The 21045-nt window shown below is 39.1% G+C and overlaps 1 protein-coding gene across 3 annotated transcripts in view; it reads right to left on the bottom strand.

Annotated features, from left to right (window-relative positions):
- The window catches only part of RPGR (retinitis pigmentosa GTPase regulator), a 69012-nt gene that overhangs the window by 24544 nt on the left and 23423 nt on the right, over positions 1 to 21045 (bottom strand). For 2 of the 3 annotated variants that reach the window (XM_022565597.2, XM_089904636.1), the window contains exons 12-14: positions 13645 to 13742; positions 13196 to 13261; positions 9829 to 10776 (exon numbers count right to left, since the gene is read on the bottom strand). In XM_022565597.2, coding sequence (XP_022421305.2) covers positions 9829 to 10776; positions 13196 to 13261; positions 13645 to 13742 — 1112 coding nt within the window. The remainder of the gene's footprint in view (positions 1 to 9828; positions 10777 to 13195; positions 13262 to 13644; positions 13743 to 21045) is intronic. The other variant, XM_089904637.1, reaches the window with a different exon arrangement.

The following is a 21045-nucleotide window of genomic DNA, read 5'->3' as shown; positions in this document are numbered from 1 at the left end:
ATATTACCAAGGATTTCATGCATGTTACTCTATTTTAACATTTCCAATGACTAGGGTTCCCAAAGTTCTTTTTACCACCTATGGTAAGGTTAAAATGGAAAAACAAAATGCTTTCTGGGCTGTCTCAAAAGAATGCTTTTAAATATTAGAGAAGTTAAAAAGCTTTCTATCTACTGTAGCATTATAACATAATCATATGTATATATTACGTTCATTTTCCAAAAACATAAGGATTTAAAATCACTTCAGAAGTACAATTCACCAATATTCACAAGAGAGAGGTAACTATAATTACTTACATTCTGGGAAAAGGATAAAGGGACATAGGCACTTTAAATTGTTTGCTCTTGGTTATTTAAAGCAGATGGAAAACCAGAGGGAGAACTTAGTCCATCTGGCTCCTATCAAGCTAATCCAAATTACAAAACGGCCTGTCTATGGATTTGATAGGCTGGTAATAAATCATGTAATGCTTATTAAGGCAGAAAATACTAGTTTTACCCTTTATTCTATACTGAGATTTTTTTTTTTGCCATTTCATATTTTGGGTGGAAAACTGCTTATTTATTGTCATTAAGAGACTGGACTCTTTATTGGATATTTTTTCCTATGCTTTTCATTTATGTACTTCACTAAAGGCATAATGACCCCTAAAATAGGTGACACAGTAAGCAATCTGTGCCATTCACTCCCTTGAAGAATGTTTTTACAAAGTTCACCGTAACCATATTTGCCTGAGACCATATATGCCCTTTATATCCCTTCAACACTGTAACTAGCTTCTCATGGTCACCTTCCTAGTGGCTATTTGGCTAAGGATAAGCCTGACACCCAACAAAATCTTTACTGGGTGGTTTGAAAAGAATGTCTCTAATAATTAACTCACCTTTTTTTCTGGCAAAAATACAAATTGTGAGAGTTCAGGCTAGGGAGAGAACGTGTTTGTATTTCACACCTTAGTAAAACATGTAAGTGGCATCCTCAGGCCAACAGCACTAAGGGTATGGCCTAATAGCATTCCCACTGAGGACAAGCAATCTGCAAGTGAAGCCTTGAGATTTAAGAAAGAGTTTCAGAAGTTACTCTGGGAGGGCTTAACTTAGGTTAATCAAGGTCATGAGGCAGTGCACTCAGGAGGGGAATGTGGGAGAAGGGAACAGGGTACCAGGGTAGAGAGTTACATTAAAGGATGTGCTACATGTTTAGGTTGGGTAGGGTTAACAACAAGGTAGCTACCATTTACCAAGAACTTCTAAAGCTTTCTTTTTCTTCTGCATGATTTCCCCTCTAAGTGACATATCATGGCTAGCCAAATGCACGTTATGGGTAGCTAAAATGATCAGAGATCATTTTACTTTGGAAGGGAATGGGAAGCAAGATTACTAGATTTAAGACTTAGGCCTGATAAACAGATGTATTCATAAATGTACATATATGAAGGCCAACTAGAAAGAACAAAGCTCCCGAGACAGAGAATTTCAGACTCTGCCCACTTATCTCCCAGAGGGAGGGTCAGTGAGCTGTATTCTATCAAAGTCCTCATTACTTGGACAGTTTGGCAAATCTAGGACCTGGGTCAATTCCAGTTGTGCTAGTTTACTAAGGTATTAATGTAACCATAGGATATCATGCTATTATAAAAAGAAACATGGAGTTCTAGCTTATTTTAGAAATAAGCAAAACATCTCTTTTATAATGAACTACAATTTTACTCATTAACTTCATGTAAATCTATATCAACAATAAACTATATCACTTTCTAAAGTTTGAGAAAGCTCTTAGAAAATGGCATCTGCAGTAGAAATCACATCATCAATCATGACACTTTGCACTTAATTAAGCACATTTAAAATTAATCTACATATATCTGGACAACTACTTTAAGTCACATACAGCACTTACCTTCAAACTGAAATAATTTAGGAGAGACTGGCAGAATACTGTCATTTTATAAAAAGAAAGGATAAAGTTTAAATACATTCTTGTCACCAGAACCACATATAATGTAAAGAGGTAATCTGGAGTGGTCAGTGGAAGTGCATCTGGTGTTAGGACCCCAGCGAAGAAGTGAATGGGCCTGGCTTCCACCAAAGGACCCTTATTTCATTGGTCAGACACAGCATGGGGAGCTGCAGTCTTTGGTCTGGCCCAGGGCAACACTTTTTACATTTCTTATGGGAAATACCAAGAAACCAAATGTTCCCATGAGGTTTCAGTTTGCTTAAGAAACAATTACATTGTATGCTTTAAAAACTAGAGGCTGCTATCAGAAGTCTGCCTAGTGGTCACCCTGGAGGGGGTGGCGGATGGGAAATGGCTGGCAGGGGGTTGAAGGGGAGCTTCTAGGGAGCTGAACTGTGCTTTTCCTTGATCTGGATGTTGACTATACGGGTGTGTTCAGTTTGTGGAAAATACATTGAGCTATACATGTATGAGATATATACTTGTCTATGTATTAACGTCAAAAGAATTTTTTTTCAAGTTGACTATAAAGTGTAAAATTTTGTGCTACAATTCTGGATTCATGACATGCCTCAATGTCACACTGGGTAGAAAATGTTTTCCAAACAAGTTAAATAGAGCATAAAACTTCATATCTAAGTCATCGGGTGGAAAGTGTATATTTTAAAATCTCAAGATATGTGTTTTTAGGACAAGAAGAGCTAACATGTAAGTTCAAGTTTTAACTACACTAGACATCACTGAGGCAGGAGTGGAGAGTGGGAAGGGCACTAAATACAAAGACCTAAACACTGTTTTCCAAAGCCTTGCTCTACTACTCTTGGCCTGAGCAAGGTACCTACTTAATGTATTTCAGTCTATCTGTAAAATGGAAAAATGACATTAGAGCAACACCTACCTAGGAGGGTTTGTATCAAGATGAAAAAGATTGTTTACAGAGAAAATAATATGAGCAAACAATAAGTACTTGTATATAAATATAAGTGATTTTATAAAGGCCATTCTATAAAAAGATAGAATACCAAGTATGCACTGAGGACTGTCAAAAAACAAGAAGCTTGGATGCTTTTTGCCACGTCCCAGATCTTATCAATAGAAAATAGTTCACTTAAAATGTACACTTCTTTGCTCTACCTTCTCATACACATCCCTTTATTCTCTGCCAGGTGCCCGGTAGCTAGAGCAAGCGAGGGAAGAAGGCGGACGCCTGTCAGGAGCAGCCCCTGGATGGCAGGGAAGTGGGGGGTGGCCTCAGCTGGGCTACAGGCCAGTGTTGCCACAGGGCAAGGTATTCCTAGGCCCTCACGTTTTCCAAGAGAAGCCCGGAAAAATATTTTTTCAATGTAAAATCTCCTGGTATTTCAATGTTGGCATCTCATTCAAATGTTTAAAAAATCACTATGTATACCAAACAAAATAAGTCTGCAGGCCAGACTGCACCCATGGGCTGCCAGTTGTGACTTCCAATTCTTCACTTCTTAATGACACTACTTTATAATCTCTAAACTTTCCCTTCTTTCTGTGTGCCAGTCCCTTACTTCATTCCTAATCCTGTATTTTTATCACCAAATATATTACAGTTTGACTCTGATAAGTGGCCTGCAAAAATGAATGTAGTGCTCAGGGTACAGAACATCTTGCTGGTTCACAGTTTTATTCTTGTTTTCAGTTTTACTCTATTATTTTCCCCCTCCTTTTCCTTAGATGATTTATCTTCCTCTTTATCTTAAACAAATGCATGATCCATGATTACACTTTATGTGTGAATTATTTTTTAACTATGTGATAAAAACATTAGGATACAGAGGGAAATCTGTGGTCCGGTGACAGCACTAATATCTAAATTCAGGCTAACCATGTGAGTACCATCAGCCTTTCGTCGTGGTTCAAATGTTGAGGGGCAGTATTTGACCCATGTGTGGTGTGTAATGATAGTTTCACTCTACCCCATATTTAAGGGTTATCATTATCCACTTCATTTCCATGGATCTACCTCCATAAGCTAATTTTTGGGGGGTTGCTACGCTGTATTTAAACGAAAGTAAGGTTTACAGGCACATGAAACTAAGTTAAACTCATGCACATCATCCAGTGACTTGGAGATTCATGAGGGGAGCACTGTACCTGACTTGGTATGATCAGAGAGGATAATTAGAGTGATGCAGGTTAGCATTTGCTGAGTACCCCTAACATGTTCTATGTGTTAACTAATGTAAATATCAAAAGACCCCCCCCCCTTTACTAAAAGAGGGATATAAGACTCAGAAAGGTTAAAAAAAAAACAACGTTCCAGGTGTCCACTCAGTTAATCAGTGAAGGGCTGGGTTTGGAACTCAGCCCTACTGGACTACAGAGCCCATGCTCTGAACCAACTCTGCCCAAATAATTTGCAGACCATAATGGCTGCCCTCAGAGTTGTTTCCTCACCACCCCACCCCACCCACTGATATTTAAAGCATTGCATACTCCTCTTTTTTGTTGATAAGCTCACTTCAGCAATACCCTATTCTTATGTAACCATTGTACATAATAACAGCAAATAAAAATTTAGAATTTTTCCCCCCAGAGCAGCAAAGTCTCTGGAACATACATCTCCCTTCCTAAATTAAGAAATATGCCAGTAGAGCTCTTTGATATTTATTTCTCAAAATCTAGTTCTGATTCTATGTCTCTGAAAAGTGGACTTCCTGGAGTTCACTCTTTGATGTCAACGTGGGCCCTGCCCCAGATCCTCTCTGCAGCCCTCCACTGCTCCTTCTTCCTTGGTTTTGGGGGCCCCTCTGTTTCTTAGAAAGTGTTCTTACCCTTCCTCCTTCTCAGGCTTCCCTTTTTCAACCTCCCCTTACCTACTGATGTTTCCCTGAATTCTCTTCAGTTCTCTTTTCACAATACGAATGTTGCCTCTCATTCAAATCCACAGTTTTAACTACATTTATAAGCTGCTGATACTCAGCATCTTCCCTGAGCTCCAAACCCAGATGTGTATCTGCCTGCTGAACATCTCCTGGATCAACAAGCCCCCAAGCAGTCTCCTCAATCTGCCCCTACTCCTCAGTTCTCAGTCTCCGTGAATGGCACCCTTTCTTCCCAATTTTCCAAGCCAGAAATAAGAAAAGCTTGGACTTTACCTCCCTCCAAGCTCCATATCCTTACTAAGCTCTCCAATTCTATCCACAAATCTCTCTCACTAATACAGGTCTGCAACTCTCCATCCCACTGTCCTAGTCCAGCCCCTCTTCAGTCTCTGCCTGGTCTACTGTAACTGCCTTCTGACTGACCCTGGTCCTGTTCCCTTCTAATCCACCCTCCATATTGCTGCCAGAATGACGCTACAAAAGCCCAAGTGTGATCATCTTACTCTTTTTTAACATCTTTTACAAACACGGAAGCTCTTGTGCCCCTCTATCCAGGTCAAAGGATACTCTAGGCTGCAGTCACACGGAAACACTCTCCTGGCTTCCGTCAGCCTGGCTCTCATCACCCTGCCCCCTCTTTGCCTGGATAGGTTTTACTTTTCATGACTCAGTTCAAGTTTCACCAGCACTCCCGGAAGCCCTTTCCTTGTTTTTCCCAGTGGCAGCTGAAGTGCCACCCCTGAAGCACTCTACCGTGCTGGTAAATTTTCTGGTCAGCCTGTAGAAACAGCCAAGAGTTCCTTGAGATCAGGAGCCATATCTTATAAAAAGCACTTTCTTCTTATTAACTAAGGGATTTAATGGAGGAAAGCCATAGATTTGTTTCCAAATCATACTTTTATCTTTGGGCAGTCTTGGCTAATAACATGGGGGTATCAAGAAATATAAGGGCACTGTTAAGCAACAGTTAAGGCAGAGTCATAGGAACTCTTTTTACCTGGTGTTCTTTCACGAAATCTATACCTACCTAACATCCCTCATAGGTCAGAGGAGCACAGGAAGTTGTGCTCCTGCAGCCCTCACTGCTTGAGATCCACCTGATTCGGGGTAGCTTCTGTTCTCTTTTTGGTGCTTGGTACATATTTGTTGACTGAATAATATGTACCAACCGTAAGTTATGTGTCAGGTACTGGGCATATAATATCACATTTAACTTTCACAATGGAAAGAATGAAGGAAGGAATTACAGCACCCTTCTCCGAGGTAGCATTTTATTTTTAATCTACATGTATACAGAAAATTTATTTCTATAGTGAAATAATAGAAAACATTTCAATTGCACTCACCTGGAGTGCTGCTGGTCAGCAGCAGCAGATGTTTCTGCGGTACTTCTTTGTAGCTTACCTTATTTTTCTGCCAGAGTCCTCATTTGAAACTGTAATTCAATGGATTCTACATACACAACTCACACTTGCCTCAAAAATGATGACTGATAAACTACAGTAAAAGCATGATCAACCAGCAGATGGGGACAATAAAGGAGGAACTAGTTATTCCAATCTACTTAACCAACTATTAATTCAGGTCTGAAAATGACTAGGCCGGTGCTCTTTTGACCAGAGTACCAGGCATGCATGAATTACTGCTTCTAAAAGAGCACAAAGATTTTTGGGGGCCAGGGAAATGTGAAGAAATGGGTACGAAATGCTGTTTACAATTGGTTATCTAGACTGGTTCAAATTCTGAGATGCACATATTTTAAGAACATCATTTCAGTATTGCTGGCTAATGATCTCTTCAGTGGAAGATGAATGCCCATACCTTTAACTTGAGTTTAAGAGTTTCTCACCTCCTTGGAGGTTTTTCCTTTATGAACTCCACTTCTGTCATCCATCTTATTTAATCTTAAGTCTACTTCTAAGATAACCACGTTTTGCACCAGATTTAACAACACAGCACATACATTTTAATCAAAGTATTAATTCAATTCTACTAACACTAATGAATGTGGTAGAATTTGCTAGAACACTGCAATGCCAAATCCGTATATTTGGTTAGTCAGTGGAAGCTACCAGAGAGCCTTGCAGCTAAGACAAAATTTATAACTACTCCTAGGAATTTCTTCACTTCCTATCCTAGTCTTTTTCCTCATATTCTTTCTCACTCATGAAAAATCAAATGTGCAAAGAATTCAACTACACAAAATTCATAGGATGTTTACCATCACAATCCTCCTTGATAAAAGTAAGTATAAGAAATTCCTCATGTCTAAGATATAGAAAGGACTGGGGAAGGAAAGCTATGAATAAACAATAATGAAACAAACTAGCTGCACTACATACAATGGAATTACTCTAGTGGAAATCTAGCCTCTCTAAAATTCAATATCTAATATTAGTTTCTCTTTTCACAGACAACTACTGACTGTATACATTTAATTTTTATTTTACTTGAAACATTCTGACAAACAGCAAACAAAGAATTACAAAAGAGTGAATGAAGAATACATTGAAGGTAAGTAATAGACACTGGGAATGGCAGTACTGGGAATGAAGGTCTGACAGTACAGTGAAAGCTCAAAATGATAGGAGTTTAGAAGCACAGAATTACGGAAGACAAAAGACATTAAAGGTGTCATAATTTTTTAAGAGTAAAGAACATTTCATGGAAAACTAGATTAATTGTAAAGTATAATTTTTTTCCTTAAAAAATTTTCTTATGCAAATAACAAACACGTTAGAATGAAAGAACCTAAGAGTTACAAGGGGCTACAGTTATCATATCATCTAATCCATTCTATTTTACAGATAAGGAAACTGAAGCCCAAAGAGTAGCTTTGCTTGGCAATAAATACTTAAAGTTTTTCACACTTTTACAATATACGTTCATCCCCATTTCATTAGATATTCTGTCATTTACCAAACAGTAACTAAAAGAGACATTAGAGTCTAAGCTCTGAACCCAGCTGTCACTTTGTAGATTGCTGCAAAAAGGACACATAAAAGGTAAAAAGACAGCACTATTTTTTTAAAAAATGTGAATTCCTCATTTTAGCTTTAGAATACCACCCATTCTTATAAAATTATTCTATACGGTAGGGAAACTGTAATCACAGGCTGAAAAAACTATGCTACCATAGTTATAAGAAATTAGACGTTTTTATAACCCTTAAAGATCTGTGCCATATTTAAAGGGACTTACTTGTATACACAAAATACTTTTACAATATACTCGTTTCCTAAAACTGTCTTTAATGAGGAATAATAATATTAATTATATACTATGATCTTTTGATATTTTCTACTTATATATTTATAATTCAGGGGAAAATACACCAAAATATTAGTTTAAGAGAAACCAAAATTTACCAGTGCCTCAAGTTATCTTTATCAGTTTCTACTGTACCACAGGTAAGGTAACCATGACATAAAATCAATATAACAGAATGAGTGCCTATTCTTCATAATGTGTTCAAGTTGTTTGGCTGGACATAATCAGGTCCAATTTAAAGTTTGTTACTTCAATTCCAAATAATGTGGTAATACATTATTCCAAAATGTTTTGGAACCTGGTGGCCCATTTTCTGAGAGTTGTTTTGACTGCACTGGCATTTTGAACCTCTGTACTTCATGCTCTTTCCCCTTTCCTTCCCTGTTAGTAATAAACTTTTTTGGATATGTTTTATCTTTGTCATATTTCACAGATCCTCTCATCTTGCTCCCTTTTCTGGATTCTCTTCCTCCACCCTGTCTTCCCTGCCTTCCACTTTCCTCATTGCCTCTCTCCTGGTACTTTCCCTCCTCTTCCTCATCATCCTCCTCTTCTTCCTTCTCCCCTTCTTTCTTGCTGTTTTCTTCCTCTTTCCTCTCCCTCGCTGCCCCCTCCTTCTTTTCCCTTTCCTTGACTTCCCCCTCTCCCTCTTCCTCTCCTTCCCCCTCCTCCCCCTCTCCTTCTTCCTCTTCTCCTCCTTCTTCCCCCTCCTCTTCTCCCTCCCCCTCTGCTTCCTGCCCCTCCCCCTCCTCCTCCTCCCCCTCCCCCCCCCCTCCCCCTCTCCTTCCCCCTCTCCTTCTTCCTCTCCTCCTCCTTCTTCCCCCTCCTCTTCTCCCTCCCCCTCCTCCTCTCCTTCCTCCTCCTCCCCTTCTCCTTCCCCCTCTCCCTCCTCCTCTCCTCCTTCCTCCTCCCCCTCTTCTTCTTCCTCTTCTCCTCCTTCTTCCCCCTCCTCTTCTCCCTCCCTGTCTGCTTCCTGCCCCTCCCCCTCCCCTTCCTCCTCCTCCCCTTCTTCTCTTTCTCCCTCTCCCTCCTCCTCCTCTCCTTCTCCCTCTCCTCCTTCCTCCTCCCCCTCTCCGTCCCCATCTCCTTCCTCCTCCTCTCCTTCTTCTCTTTCTCCCTCTCCCTCCTCCTCCTCTCCTTCTCCCTCTCCTCCTTCCTCCTCCCCCTCTCTTTCCCCCTCTCCGTCCCCATCTCCTTCCTCCTCCTCTCCTTCTTCTCCTCCCTCCTCCGCTCCCCCTTCTCCCTCCTGCTCATCTACCTCCTCCTCTCCTCCCTCTCCCTCCTCCTCTCCCCCCTCTTCTTCCTGCCCTTCCTCTTCTCTTTCCTGCCCCTCCCCTTCTTCTACTTCCTCCCCCTCTCCTTTCTCTTCTTCCTCTTTCCCTTCTCTCTTCTCCTCTCCTTCTCTGTCTTCTCCCCCCTCTTCCTCCTTGCCTTCCTCCTCCTCTCCTTCCCCCCCTGCTTGCTCGCTCCCTTCCCCTTCCTCCAGCCCTTTGTTTCTTTCCTCCTGATGGCCCTGTTCCCTCTCCTTTTGCTCCCATTCCTCCTCCTCTTTCAGGTCTTCCTCTCCCTTACTCAGGCTCTCCATTTCTCCTCCTCCCTTGTCTTTCTCCTCCTCCCCCTCCTCACTTCCTGTTCCACTCCTCTGTTCCACTCCTGAATTACCCTCTTTCCCGATTCCCTCGCCTCCACCTTCAGGCACGTGCTCTGCCTCTCCCCCTGGCTTTCCCTCGCCTTCACTCACCTCTGCTCTGTCTGTAAGGTCATCTGACAGGAACTTTGCTTCCTCTTCCTCTTTTTCTCCAGGCACCTCCTCATTTATCTCTATCTCTTGCTCCTCTATTCCACTTCCTTCTGAATCATCTTCTCCTTCCTGCTCCTCTGGGGTGTCTGATATGTGGTCACCCTTAAAACCATATTTTGCCATGTATCTGGACATTCTGTGTTCGATCTCTTCCTCATGTCCTTGTTCAATAAATTTTCTGCTATACCGCAAGTTTTGGTCAGTTTCCACTTCATCCTCTTTCTCTCCACTGCTAAATTCTATTGACTCAGGCTGCTTGAATCCATCAGCTGTACCCTGCTGACTTTCACTATCACCTTCCAAGTAACTGTCTGGCTCCTCCATAGATTCTCTTTCACTGTCAAAGATCATATCTCGCTTGTTACTTTTACTTTCCTTAACAAAGTTTTTATTTTCTTCATCCTCAATATTCATGTCTCTATTTGGTAAGTCGTCAAGGAATGTATCAATATTTTTTCTATTCTCTTCACTTTTTCTTATATCATTCAGACCTGTCATTTTCACCAGGCCAGTTTCCTTCTCAGAGACTATTTTTTCCACTTCTGAATCCTTCTGACTTTGTCCTTCATCACTTTCCTTTTCTATTTCCTTACTCTTAAGTGGATAGACACCACGCTTATTTTCATGTCTAAATATCCCTTTTTGCAAACTCTCTGCACTGGTGTTGGCCTGAGGCCTTTGCTGGCCTGAGTTGTTACGTACGTCCTCATCTGAAAATGCTTCCATAGTCACAGCTGCTTGCATCATGTACATTCCTTTTGCTAAAAGTTGTTTATATGCTTTCCCTTCTTTCATCTTTTTGGACATCTCTTCACTTTCATATTCATTACTACCGCCATTTTCAGTATGAGCTGTATGCTGCTTCAGTTTCTCAATTGTTTCTTGTTTCTGTAAATTTTTTCAAGTAATCGTCATACTACTATTAGTTGACAAAGGTAACTTATCTATTATAAAATACTGCCAAGATTCTACATTATTATAAATTTCACTAGAATAAAAATGCCCAGTTTTATCAGACATTTTGCTCAGATTTTGGGTTCTTTGGGGGGATAATTTATGCCACTCTCTAAGTCTGTGGAACATCTAATTTTGATTTAGTAACATATATCTGTGTTTAACTTTCAAATTTACCACCTGCCTTAACTTTGCCATTATGCACAGTACCATCAATATTTATTCTCTGCCCCTTTTCTTAATCTGAATCAATTCTTAAATATATTTCCAGACTGATTTTGCAAAATGTTGCTAAAAAATGTATGGTTTTCTACCTTCCCTATCGTTTTGTCAAATTTTGATTGGTCTTTTGATTCCATGAAATTCTCAAAATTAAAGAAAATATGAAATTTTAAAAAATTTGAAATAATGAATACTTATTTCTAGAAGAAAAAAATCTAAAATGAAAACTATAAATGAGAAAGTTCCTTGGTGGCCTAGTGGTTAGGATTTGGCGCTTTCACTGCAGAGGCCCAGGTTCGATCCCACATGCCGCGGCCAAAATACAAAAAAACCCCCAAAAAACAATAACAACTACAAATGAAATGTTTTTATCAATACACTAGATAATAATTAATATTTTTCTTTTCTAAACAAAATCCTTTGAGTTCTCAAATTTTTGACCCTCTTCCTTTTATCTACTATATTCTTTAATTATAATAATTTGCATACATAAAAAACACTATGAGAAAAAAATACTTAAGGTAAAATATAAGATTTTATAAAAACTTTATAAACTTTTATAAAAAACATATAATGAAACATTGAGATTTTGATGATACATTAAGAATATGAAATTAATTTCCTGCTGGACAAAATAAGGCAAAAATCAAATTGCTGACCTAAATTCTACAAGCTAATGTATTGAAATAGTCAATGAATTTGGGTCTCTAGATAGTAAAACATCACTAAATCAAGTTTTATAAATTGTGACGAGTGCTAGGCCTAGGAAGAGGTCATTTTTCGCTAAGTAAATTATTAAAACAGCACAAGTTAAAAATTAATATATAAAAAATACTATAATAAATCTTTTTTTATTCACTAAAAATACCTAGGCTTGGTAGGGCCTCCACTTAAAAGGACTATGTGAAGTATAAAATACATGTCAGTTTAAAAGAAAGTGCTTTCCTTTTCTGTTTGTTCTAGGTGTCTTCTTTAAAAAGTCATGATTCTTTCAAGAGCCCTAAGAGAGACAGGCCCAGCTGCCAGAAATAACTTCTAAATGTATGTGCCTAGCACAATAAAGCAGCACAGAAGAGGCAGAGCCCAGAGTCTAAGAGGAAGGAAAGACATACAAAAGATGTCTGCTTGGAAGTATAGTCAAGTCAATAGATCAGTCAGTCACTGAGCTTCCATAACTGTGTTAGGAGAAAAGCTCTCCCATATTCAAAAAGAATGCTGTTATTCACCATGGCTCTCAGTAAAATATAGATAGGACTAATGAGGATTGGCACTAAATTTTTATAATTTAGCAAGATTCTCTTGGATTTCAGTGACTTTGATTTTAAGGATTTTTATTTTAACAATGTGGCAAAGGCACTAGAAATAGAAATTAAATGTTTTCTGCAGCCTTCGTCCTTCAATTTACATTTCTCTAATTTACTTTTCTAATCTTCAACCCTTCATCCTTTCACATCACTGGTCCCTAAAGCCAGGAAAAGCAAATGACTTCAGGACAGGCCTTTATCTCTCCAGGGTTGTGAAAACCAGAATATTCCTTCCTCTTGCTATTCATTTGTTATTCATTAAAGGTCTCTCTTTATCACCCACGCATAGTTTCTGACTAATTTCCAAATGTTTAATCTTGTTTTTATGCTACCAATTCCTTGATAAATTAATGCCTATTCCAAACATTGTAAAAGCAATTACCAAATATCTCAACTAAACCCACAAAATTTTAGAACTAGAAAAGATGTTAATATCATCCTGTAAGGTCAGCAAGGTAACTCACCCAAAGTCATACTCAACCAAAGTGTGAGAGGCACTCATAGACAGTAGCCTCTTCCAATACTTAAGAACTGTGATAAAAATCTTTTGCCTTGACGGTAACAAAGTATGGCTATCGTCACTTGTTAGTGACTCCAAAGAGCAAATTTCGGCAGTGACATTCTGCCACTCTTGTTGCATCACAGAAAATACACACCAACAGAACAAGCCCAAATTGAGGCTCTATATATTGTATCCCTGTCTTTTAAATCCTAAAGTAAGTGAATGCTTACCTTTCTTGTGTTCTTTCCAGAAACCTTTCAAGAAAAATATAAATAATTTAAAGTATTCTTACCCATCATAGTGAAAATAACTCTCTATATTATACCTTTTGTTTTTGAACTGGTGATAATTTTAAAGATTTTTCATTGGAATTCAGGCTCATCATATGTGTCTGAAATAAATTTTAAAAAATATGTTCTAAAAAGAATAAAGACTAGATATATGATTATATATTTATACATATGATTATATATTTTTATATATTATATATTGATTTTTAAAAATATATAAATGAAATTAACACAAAACAGTTCATATAGTCATATAATCAACTCTCAGTTGCATACTAATAATGTGAGAGTTGAAATGAATTTTACTGTATGTAACCTATAACTCAATAAAGCTGATTTTAAAATAATGAATGAAACCAAAACAAAAACAAAAGCTTTTCTATGTATATAACAGCTTAGGAAGTAGACATACATATACACAGACATACACATACAAATACATGAGGAACTTATATCTATATCACATAAATAGGAAAACCATTACCATATTTAAGACATCAGTAGTTTCTCCAAGGCTTTCTGAATCCTCTGCTGAAAAATTGTCTGTCTCTTTCCCTTTGGTTATTTTACGTTGAAAATAATCTGAATGATTAAAAGAGAGAAGAGAAAACAAGATTTCAACAGAAAAGTGAAAGACAACTAGACAATAAACAGAAATTATTCTGTAATATAAAAGTACAGTTATAATTTTACTAAAGGTCCTTAAACCTCATATTAAGGGAACTGAACAGAATTCATTCACAGTGATAACAGGTTTTAAAATCTTTTTGAAAATTTAAAAACTCTGACACTGATGAGATAACAATTGCTTCATTCATGTGAACAGGCAAACATTATTCTTTTGGGGTAAATACTACCCAGGTATCAAGCACTGTGATGGCCAGACCCCAAAAAGATCCCCAACAACCCACATCCTCTGCTATGCATACCTCTGTGGAGTTCCCTTCCACATTTTACCAGGTTGGTCTGTATGGCCAATAAAAAAAGCAGATATAATTGTGATGCTATTGTGGCTTAAGTCTCAGTTCTCTCTCCCTCTCTCACTCTCCCTCTCACGCGCGCGCACACACACACTTTCTTGGAAGCCATGTCGTGAGCATCCCCAGGGAGAAGCCCACGTGCTGAGGGAGTGAGCCTCCTGCCGATGGCCACGTGAGTGAGCTTGAAAGAGGATCCTCCAGACTCAGTCAAGCCTTCAGGTGACTGCAGCCCCATCTGACAATGTGACTACAACTACATGAAATACCCTGAGCCAGAACCACTCAGCTAGACTGTTCCTGGATTCTCGACCCTGAGAAAATGTGTGAGATAGTAAATGTTTGTTGTTTTAACCTAAGTTTTAGGATCATTTCTTATGTAGCAACAGAAAACTAGCACAAGGACCTGGAAACTTTTATAGAAAACTGCAAGGTTATTACATCATAAAGCAGATAATTAAAAGTTACAAGCTTTATTTGACCTTACATTTTTCTCAATTACCATACCCCCATGTAGCACACATATACTTATTTGAGAGGAGCTCCTTAATGAAGTCTTCACTAAAAATGCCAGTCCACAGTGATCTCTCCCTTGTAAATTCATTCAATTCAAATGAACAAATAGTCTGTCTTTATTCCATGTGAGGTATTATGTAGGAGATACCAACTTAAGTAACTACTAAATCTTAATGAACTTATAGTCTAGAAGGGAATACAAAACATATTACATAGGGGAATGAGAAATCACATCCAAATGTTGGGAATCAGGAAATGTTTCACTAAGGAGTTACAGGGAGTGATGGATAAGTAGAATTCTGAGAGGCAGAGATGGAGGTGGATGGGGAAGAAAATAAGCCTAGTGCTAAAAGAAGCTGTGGAATGGCTTGTGTTGAAGGCTTACCGTGTACTTGGAACATATGCTTTTATACATGTCAGGTTAATGTCATGACAATAAGAGAGCTAAGTGTTATATCCCCATTTCACAAATGAATAAATTAAGGTTCAGTGACTCTTCTGGTGTCAAGTGTCAATCTCAAGTCTGCCTTGACTTCACAGCCTTTCCACTCAGTCTGACTGCGAAGAGCTCAGTTTGATTAAAATCAGGGGTCAGCAACCTTTTTCGGTCAAAGGCCACATGTTAAACGTTATAGGCTTTGAGGCCATACAGTCTCTGTCCTGATTATGCAAACTCTGCCACTGAAATGTGAAAGTAGCCACAGACAATACATAAATTAATGGGCGTGACTGGCTTCTAATAAACTTTATAAAAACCGGTGGCTGACAACCTGGAAGAAATGGACAAATTCTTAGAAAAGCACAACCTTCCAAGACTGAACCAGGAAGAAATAGAAAATATAAACAGACCAATGACAAGCACTGAAATTGAAACTGTGATTAAAAATCTTCCAACAAACAAAAGCCCAGGACCAGATGGCTTCACAGGTGAATTCTATCAAACATTTAGAGAAGAGCTAACACCTATCCTTCTCAAACTCTTCCAAAATATAGCAGAGGGAGGAACACTCCCAAACTCCTTCTACGAGGCCACCATCACTCTGATACCAAAACCAGACAAAGATGTCACAAAAAAAGAAAACTTCAGGCCAATATCACTGATAAAACATAGATAAAAAAATGCTCAACAAAATACTAGCACACAGAATCCAACAGCACATTAAAAGGATCAAACACCATGATCAAGTGGGATTTATCCCAGGATTGCAAGGATTCTTGCAATCAATCAATGTGATACACCATATTAACAAATTGAAGGAGAAAAACCATATGATCATCTCAGTAGATGCAGGAAAAGCTTTTGACAAAATTCAACACCCATTTATGATAAAAACTCTCCAGAAAGTAGGCACAGAGGGAACTTACCTCAACATAATAAAGGCCATATATGACAAACCCACAGCCAACCTCATTCTCAATGGTGAAAAACTGAAAGCATTTCCTCTAAGATCAGGAACAAGACAAGGTGGTCCACTCTCACCACTATTACACAACATAGTTGTGTAAGTTTTAGCCACAGCAATCAGAGAAGAAAAAGAAATAAAAGGAATCCAAATCAGAAAAGATGAAGTAAAGCTGTCACTGTCTGCAGATGACATGACACTATACATAGGAAATCCCAAAGATGCTACCAGAAAACTACTAGAGCTAATCAAAGAATTTCATAAAGTAGCAGGACACAAAATTAATGCATAGAAATCTCTTGCATTCCTATACACTAATGATGAACAATCTGAAAGAGAAATTAAGGAAACACTCCCATTTACCACTGCAACAAAAAGAATAAAATACCTAGGAATAAACCTACCTAGGGAGACCAAAGACCTATATGCAGAAAATTATAAGGCACTGATGAAAGAAATTAAAGATGATACCAACAGATGGAGAGATATACCATGTTCTTGGATGGGAAGAATCAACATTGTGAAAATGACTATACTACCCAAAGCAATCTACAGATTCAATGCAATCCCTATCAAACTACCACTGGCATTTTTCACAGAACTAGAACAAAAAATTTCACAATTTGTATGGAAACATAAAAGACCCCAAAGAGCCAAAGGGATCTTGAGAAAGAAAAACGGAGCTGGAGGAATCAGGCTCCCGGACTTCAGACTATACTACAAAGCTACAGTAATCAAGACAGTACGGTACTGGCACAAAAACAGAAATATAGATCAATGGAACAGGATAGAAAGCCCAGAGATAAACCCACGCACATATGGTCACCTTATCTTTAATAAAGGAGGCAAGAATATACAATGGAGAAAAGACAGCCTCTTCAGTAAGTGGTGCTGGGAAAACTGGACAGCTACATGTAAAAGAATGAAATTAGAACACTCCCTAACACCATACACAAAAATAAACTCAAAATGAATTAAAGACCTAAATGTAAGGCCAGACACTATCAAACTCTCAGAGGAAAACATAGGCACAACACTCTATGAGATACATCACAGCAAGATCCTTTTTGACCCACCTCCTAGAGAAATGGAAATAAAAACAAAAATAAACAAATGGGACCTAATGAAACCTAAAAGCTTTTGCACAGCAAAGGAAACCATAAACTAGAGCAAAAGACAACCCTCAGAATGGGAGAAAATATTTGCAAATGAAGCAACTGACAAAGGATTAATCTTCAAAATTTACAAGCAGCTCATGCAGCTCGATAACAAAACAAGAAACAACCCAATCCAAAAATGGGCAGAAGACCTAAATAGACATTTCTCCAAAGAAGATACCCAGATTGCCAACTAACACATGAAAGGATGCTCAACATCATTAATCATTAGAGAAATGCAAATCAAAACTACAATGAGGTATCACCTCACACCTGTCAGAATGGCCATTATCAAATGTTCTACAAACAATAAATGCTGCAGAGGGTGTGGAGAAAAGGGAACCCTCTCGCACTGTTGGTGGGAATGTAAACTGATACAGCCACTATGGAAAACAGTATGGAGGTTCCTTAAAAAACTAAAAATAGAATTACCATACGACCCAGCAATCCCACTACTGGGCATATACCCTGAGAAAACCATAATTCAGAGTCATGTACCACAATGCTCATTGCAGCTGTATTTACAATAGCCAGGACATGGAAACAACCTAAGTGTCCATCGACAGATGAATGGATAAAGAAGACGTGGCACATATATACAATGGAATGTTACTCAGTCATATAAAGAAACGAAATTGAGTTATTTGTAGTGAGGTGGATGGACCTAGAGGCTGTCATACAGAGTGAAGTAAGTCAGAAAGAGAAAAACAAATATCGTATGCTAATACATATATATGGAATCTAAAAAAAAAAAGTTTCTGAAGAACCTAGGGGCAGGACAGGAATAAAGATGCAGACGTAGAAAATGGACTTGAGGACACGGGGATGGGGAAGGGTTAGCTGGGACGAAGTGAGAGAGTGGCACAGACATATATACACTACCAGATGTAAAATAGATAGCTAGTGGGAAGCAGCCGCATAGCATACGGAGATCAGCTCGGTGCTCTGTGACCACCTAGAGGAGTTGGATAGGGAGGGTGGGAGGGAGATGTAAGAGGGAGGGGATATGGGGATATTAGTATACGTAGAGCTGATTCACTTTGTTATATAGCAGAAACTAACAAAACAATGTAAAGCAATTATACTCCAGTAAAGACATTAAAAAAAACCCAAAAAACCGGTTGCTGGCCAGATTTGACCCATGGGCCACAGCCTGCAGACTCAAGACCTAAATGAAGGTTATAAGAAAAAGGCTGCTGAGAGATGAAGCTAGAAAAGCAGGTGGGAGTTACATGGGGAAATTTACATTTATTTAAAAAAAATATTAGGTATCCTCTGAAGACACTGGAGCAGATGGGAACTAAAGTGCACCTGAAGGAGATTAAAATAGAAAAGTACTAAGCAGGAGAGATTGGAGATGGCAGAAAAAGGAGGTTTGGAAAATAGATAGTATATCATTTAAGCTCATGGTCTTGGCCTTATACTTGACTGAGAAAATAGAAGTCGTCAGAGGTGATCTGCTTTATCTTCTCACCAACAAATGTACAAATTCACCTACATTTTCCTGTTAAAATGTAGGATGTGTCTTTCCTCTTAACAAAGACTGCTCTGTATGCCAGCCCCTCCTGTCTTCTCAAGAGCTTTGCACCTTTGGTCATATCCTCTCTCTCGTGTGCTACCAATCTCTCTGGGACTACTGGCTCATGTCCATTAGGCACAGCGGTCCCCAAGGTCCTCAACCTTTCTGGCACCAGGGACCGGTTTTGTGGAAGACAGGTTTTCCACGGGCCGGGGGTGGGGGGATGGTTCAGGTGGTAATGCGAGGGATGCGGAGCAGCAGATGAAGCTTTGCTAGCTTGTTTGCTTGCCCGCCGTCTGCCGCTCACCTCCTGCTGTGCTGTGAGGCCTGGTTCCTAACAGGCTGCAGACCTGAATCAGTCCGTGGCCCAGGGTTTGGGGACCCCTGCATTAGCACACAAGCATGCTCTAGTATTTCCCATTGACTCCACATCTCCCTCTCCTGCCAGCCCATTTCTCTGCTCCTCTTCAGGACCAAAATAGGCAAAAGAACTATCTACACACTCTATCTCCTCTTCACGTCCTCATTTCCCCTTCATGCCTCAACTTTTAACACGCTGCCTTCTGTCCTGATCTTTCCCTGGAACTGCTCTTGTCAGGATCACCAAAAATCTCCATGATGCTTAATCCATGGATGCTTCTTTGAACTCCTTTTCCTTGACCTTTGAGCGGTACTTTGAATTCATGACCCTACTCCCTCCTCATGTCCCTCCTCCTACCCTACTGGCTGATGAGGCTGGGGAAGGTGGTTTTGTGGGCTCTTCCTCTCCTCCCCTCTAAGTGTTAGACATTCTCAGGGCTAAATCCTGGGCCCTCTTTTCTTGCTACTCTACTCTCTAATAGGTGATTTCACCAACTTCCATGGATTATCAATACCATCTCTATGTTGACGTTTTTCAAATTTCTGTCTCTAGTCCACACCTATCTTCTGAATGTTATTCTTTCATTTTCAACTGCCTGCTTGATATTTCTGCTTGGATGTCTCACAGGTATCTCAAGCTCAATTTTTAATTTTTTTTCTCAAAGCGGTCGACCATCCTCCTGCCTACACATCTATGTGTGACCCATTAACGAGCAAGTTCAGTTGTTTCTATGACTAAAATGTATTTCAAATCTGCAAACACCATCATCTCTTGCAAAAGGCTCTTAAGTATTCTTCCTACCTCTAGTCTGGCACCCCTACATCCACACACCGGCAAAAGTGATCATCTTAAAATATAAATGGCACTGGAGCACATCACTCCACTAGTTAAAACCCTTTAATGACTTTCTATTACACTTAAGAGAAACACTCAAATCAAATAGGCCTCTCATGGCCTATAAACCCATGGATATTTTTCTGCTGTCTCTTTTTCCAACATCATCTTGTCCTGCCTTTTCCCTCACTCTGAGCCCAGTGATCTTCTTTCCTTTTCCTATAAACTGCTTCCAAACCTTTACCTACATTATTTTCTTTGCCTGTAATATACACATCTCTCTTTGTGTGGCTACTTTTTATCCTTTATGTTTTAGCTTAAATGTCACTTCCTCAGTCATGTCTTACCTGACCTCCTTCACTCCATGAGAAATACTGAAGCCTGCAAATAATTTATAAAAAGTCACATTATATGTTGGATACAACTTTCAAAATATTTTTATTAAGTTGGTTTTAGCAAACAGTCACAAAAAGATATGGGATGGCTTTTCCTTTTGCTCTAGCTACAAAGTTCTATCTTCACATTCAAATCTCTTGAAGTGGGAAACAACTTGTCCCAAACCATAAACTTCTCTTTTCCTTGCACACACTGTTGCCAGAATCTACTTTTCCCATGTACAGGGATGAAGAGCACCAGTGATTCCTATCTCCAAAGGAAACATACAGAATTTGTGGGTGAGATGTAGGAAACCCAGCTCATTATCAAGGTCTTAGATGTAGACAACATTCCATTCCCATGGCCCACAATTCTTGACTGAGTTCCTGATCCTTTGTTACCTCAACCTTTTATCTAGGTTCCTGAGCCCAAAGATACTAAAATTATCTGTGCCACAGTTCTTAATCCAGATGCCCAGATTTTCTTCTTAATTCCAAACCTACTGCTTACTCTGATTTCCTACCCTAGTTTCTTGTTCTGCCCCTATCATCTGAGTACATGCCCTGTAGTAACATAAACACACTCCTAAGATACACAAATGTCTGTAAACAAAACTATTTAGAAGAGGTGTATAATGGCTAAAGAGCTGGAATTACAATTTAAAACATGAAATCTGTATCTAGTAGGCAGTGGGGTTAATAATAACTATGCCTATATTTATGAAGAGGTTTCTGGGGGTGCTA

Source organism: Delphinapterus leucas, chromosome X (assembly GCF_059928025.1).
Source record: "Delphinapterus leucas isolate spDelLeu-1000000601 "Yukka" chromosome X, BTC_Dleu_Yukka2, whole genome shotgun sequence".
Taxonomy (NCBI): Eukaryota; Metazoa; Chordata; class Mammalia; order Artiodactyla; family Monodontidae; genus Delphinapterus; species Delphinapterus leucas.
Note: the sequence above shows the minus strand (reverse complement) of the source record. Positions and strands in the feature narration are given on the sequence as shown.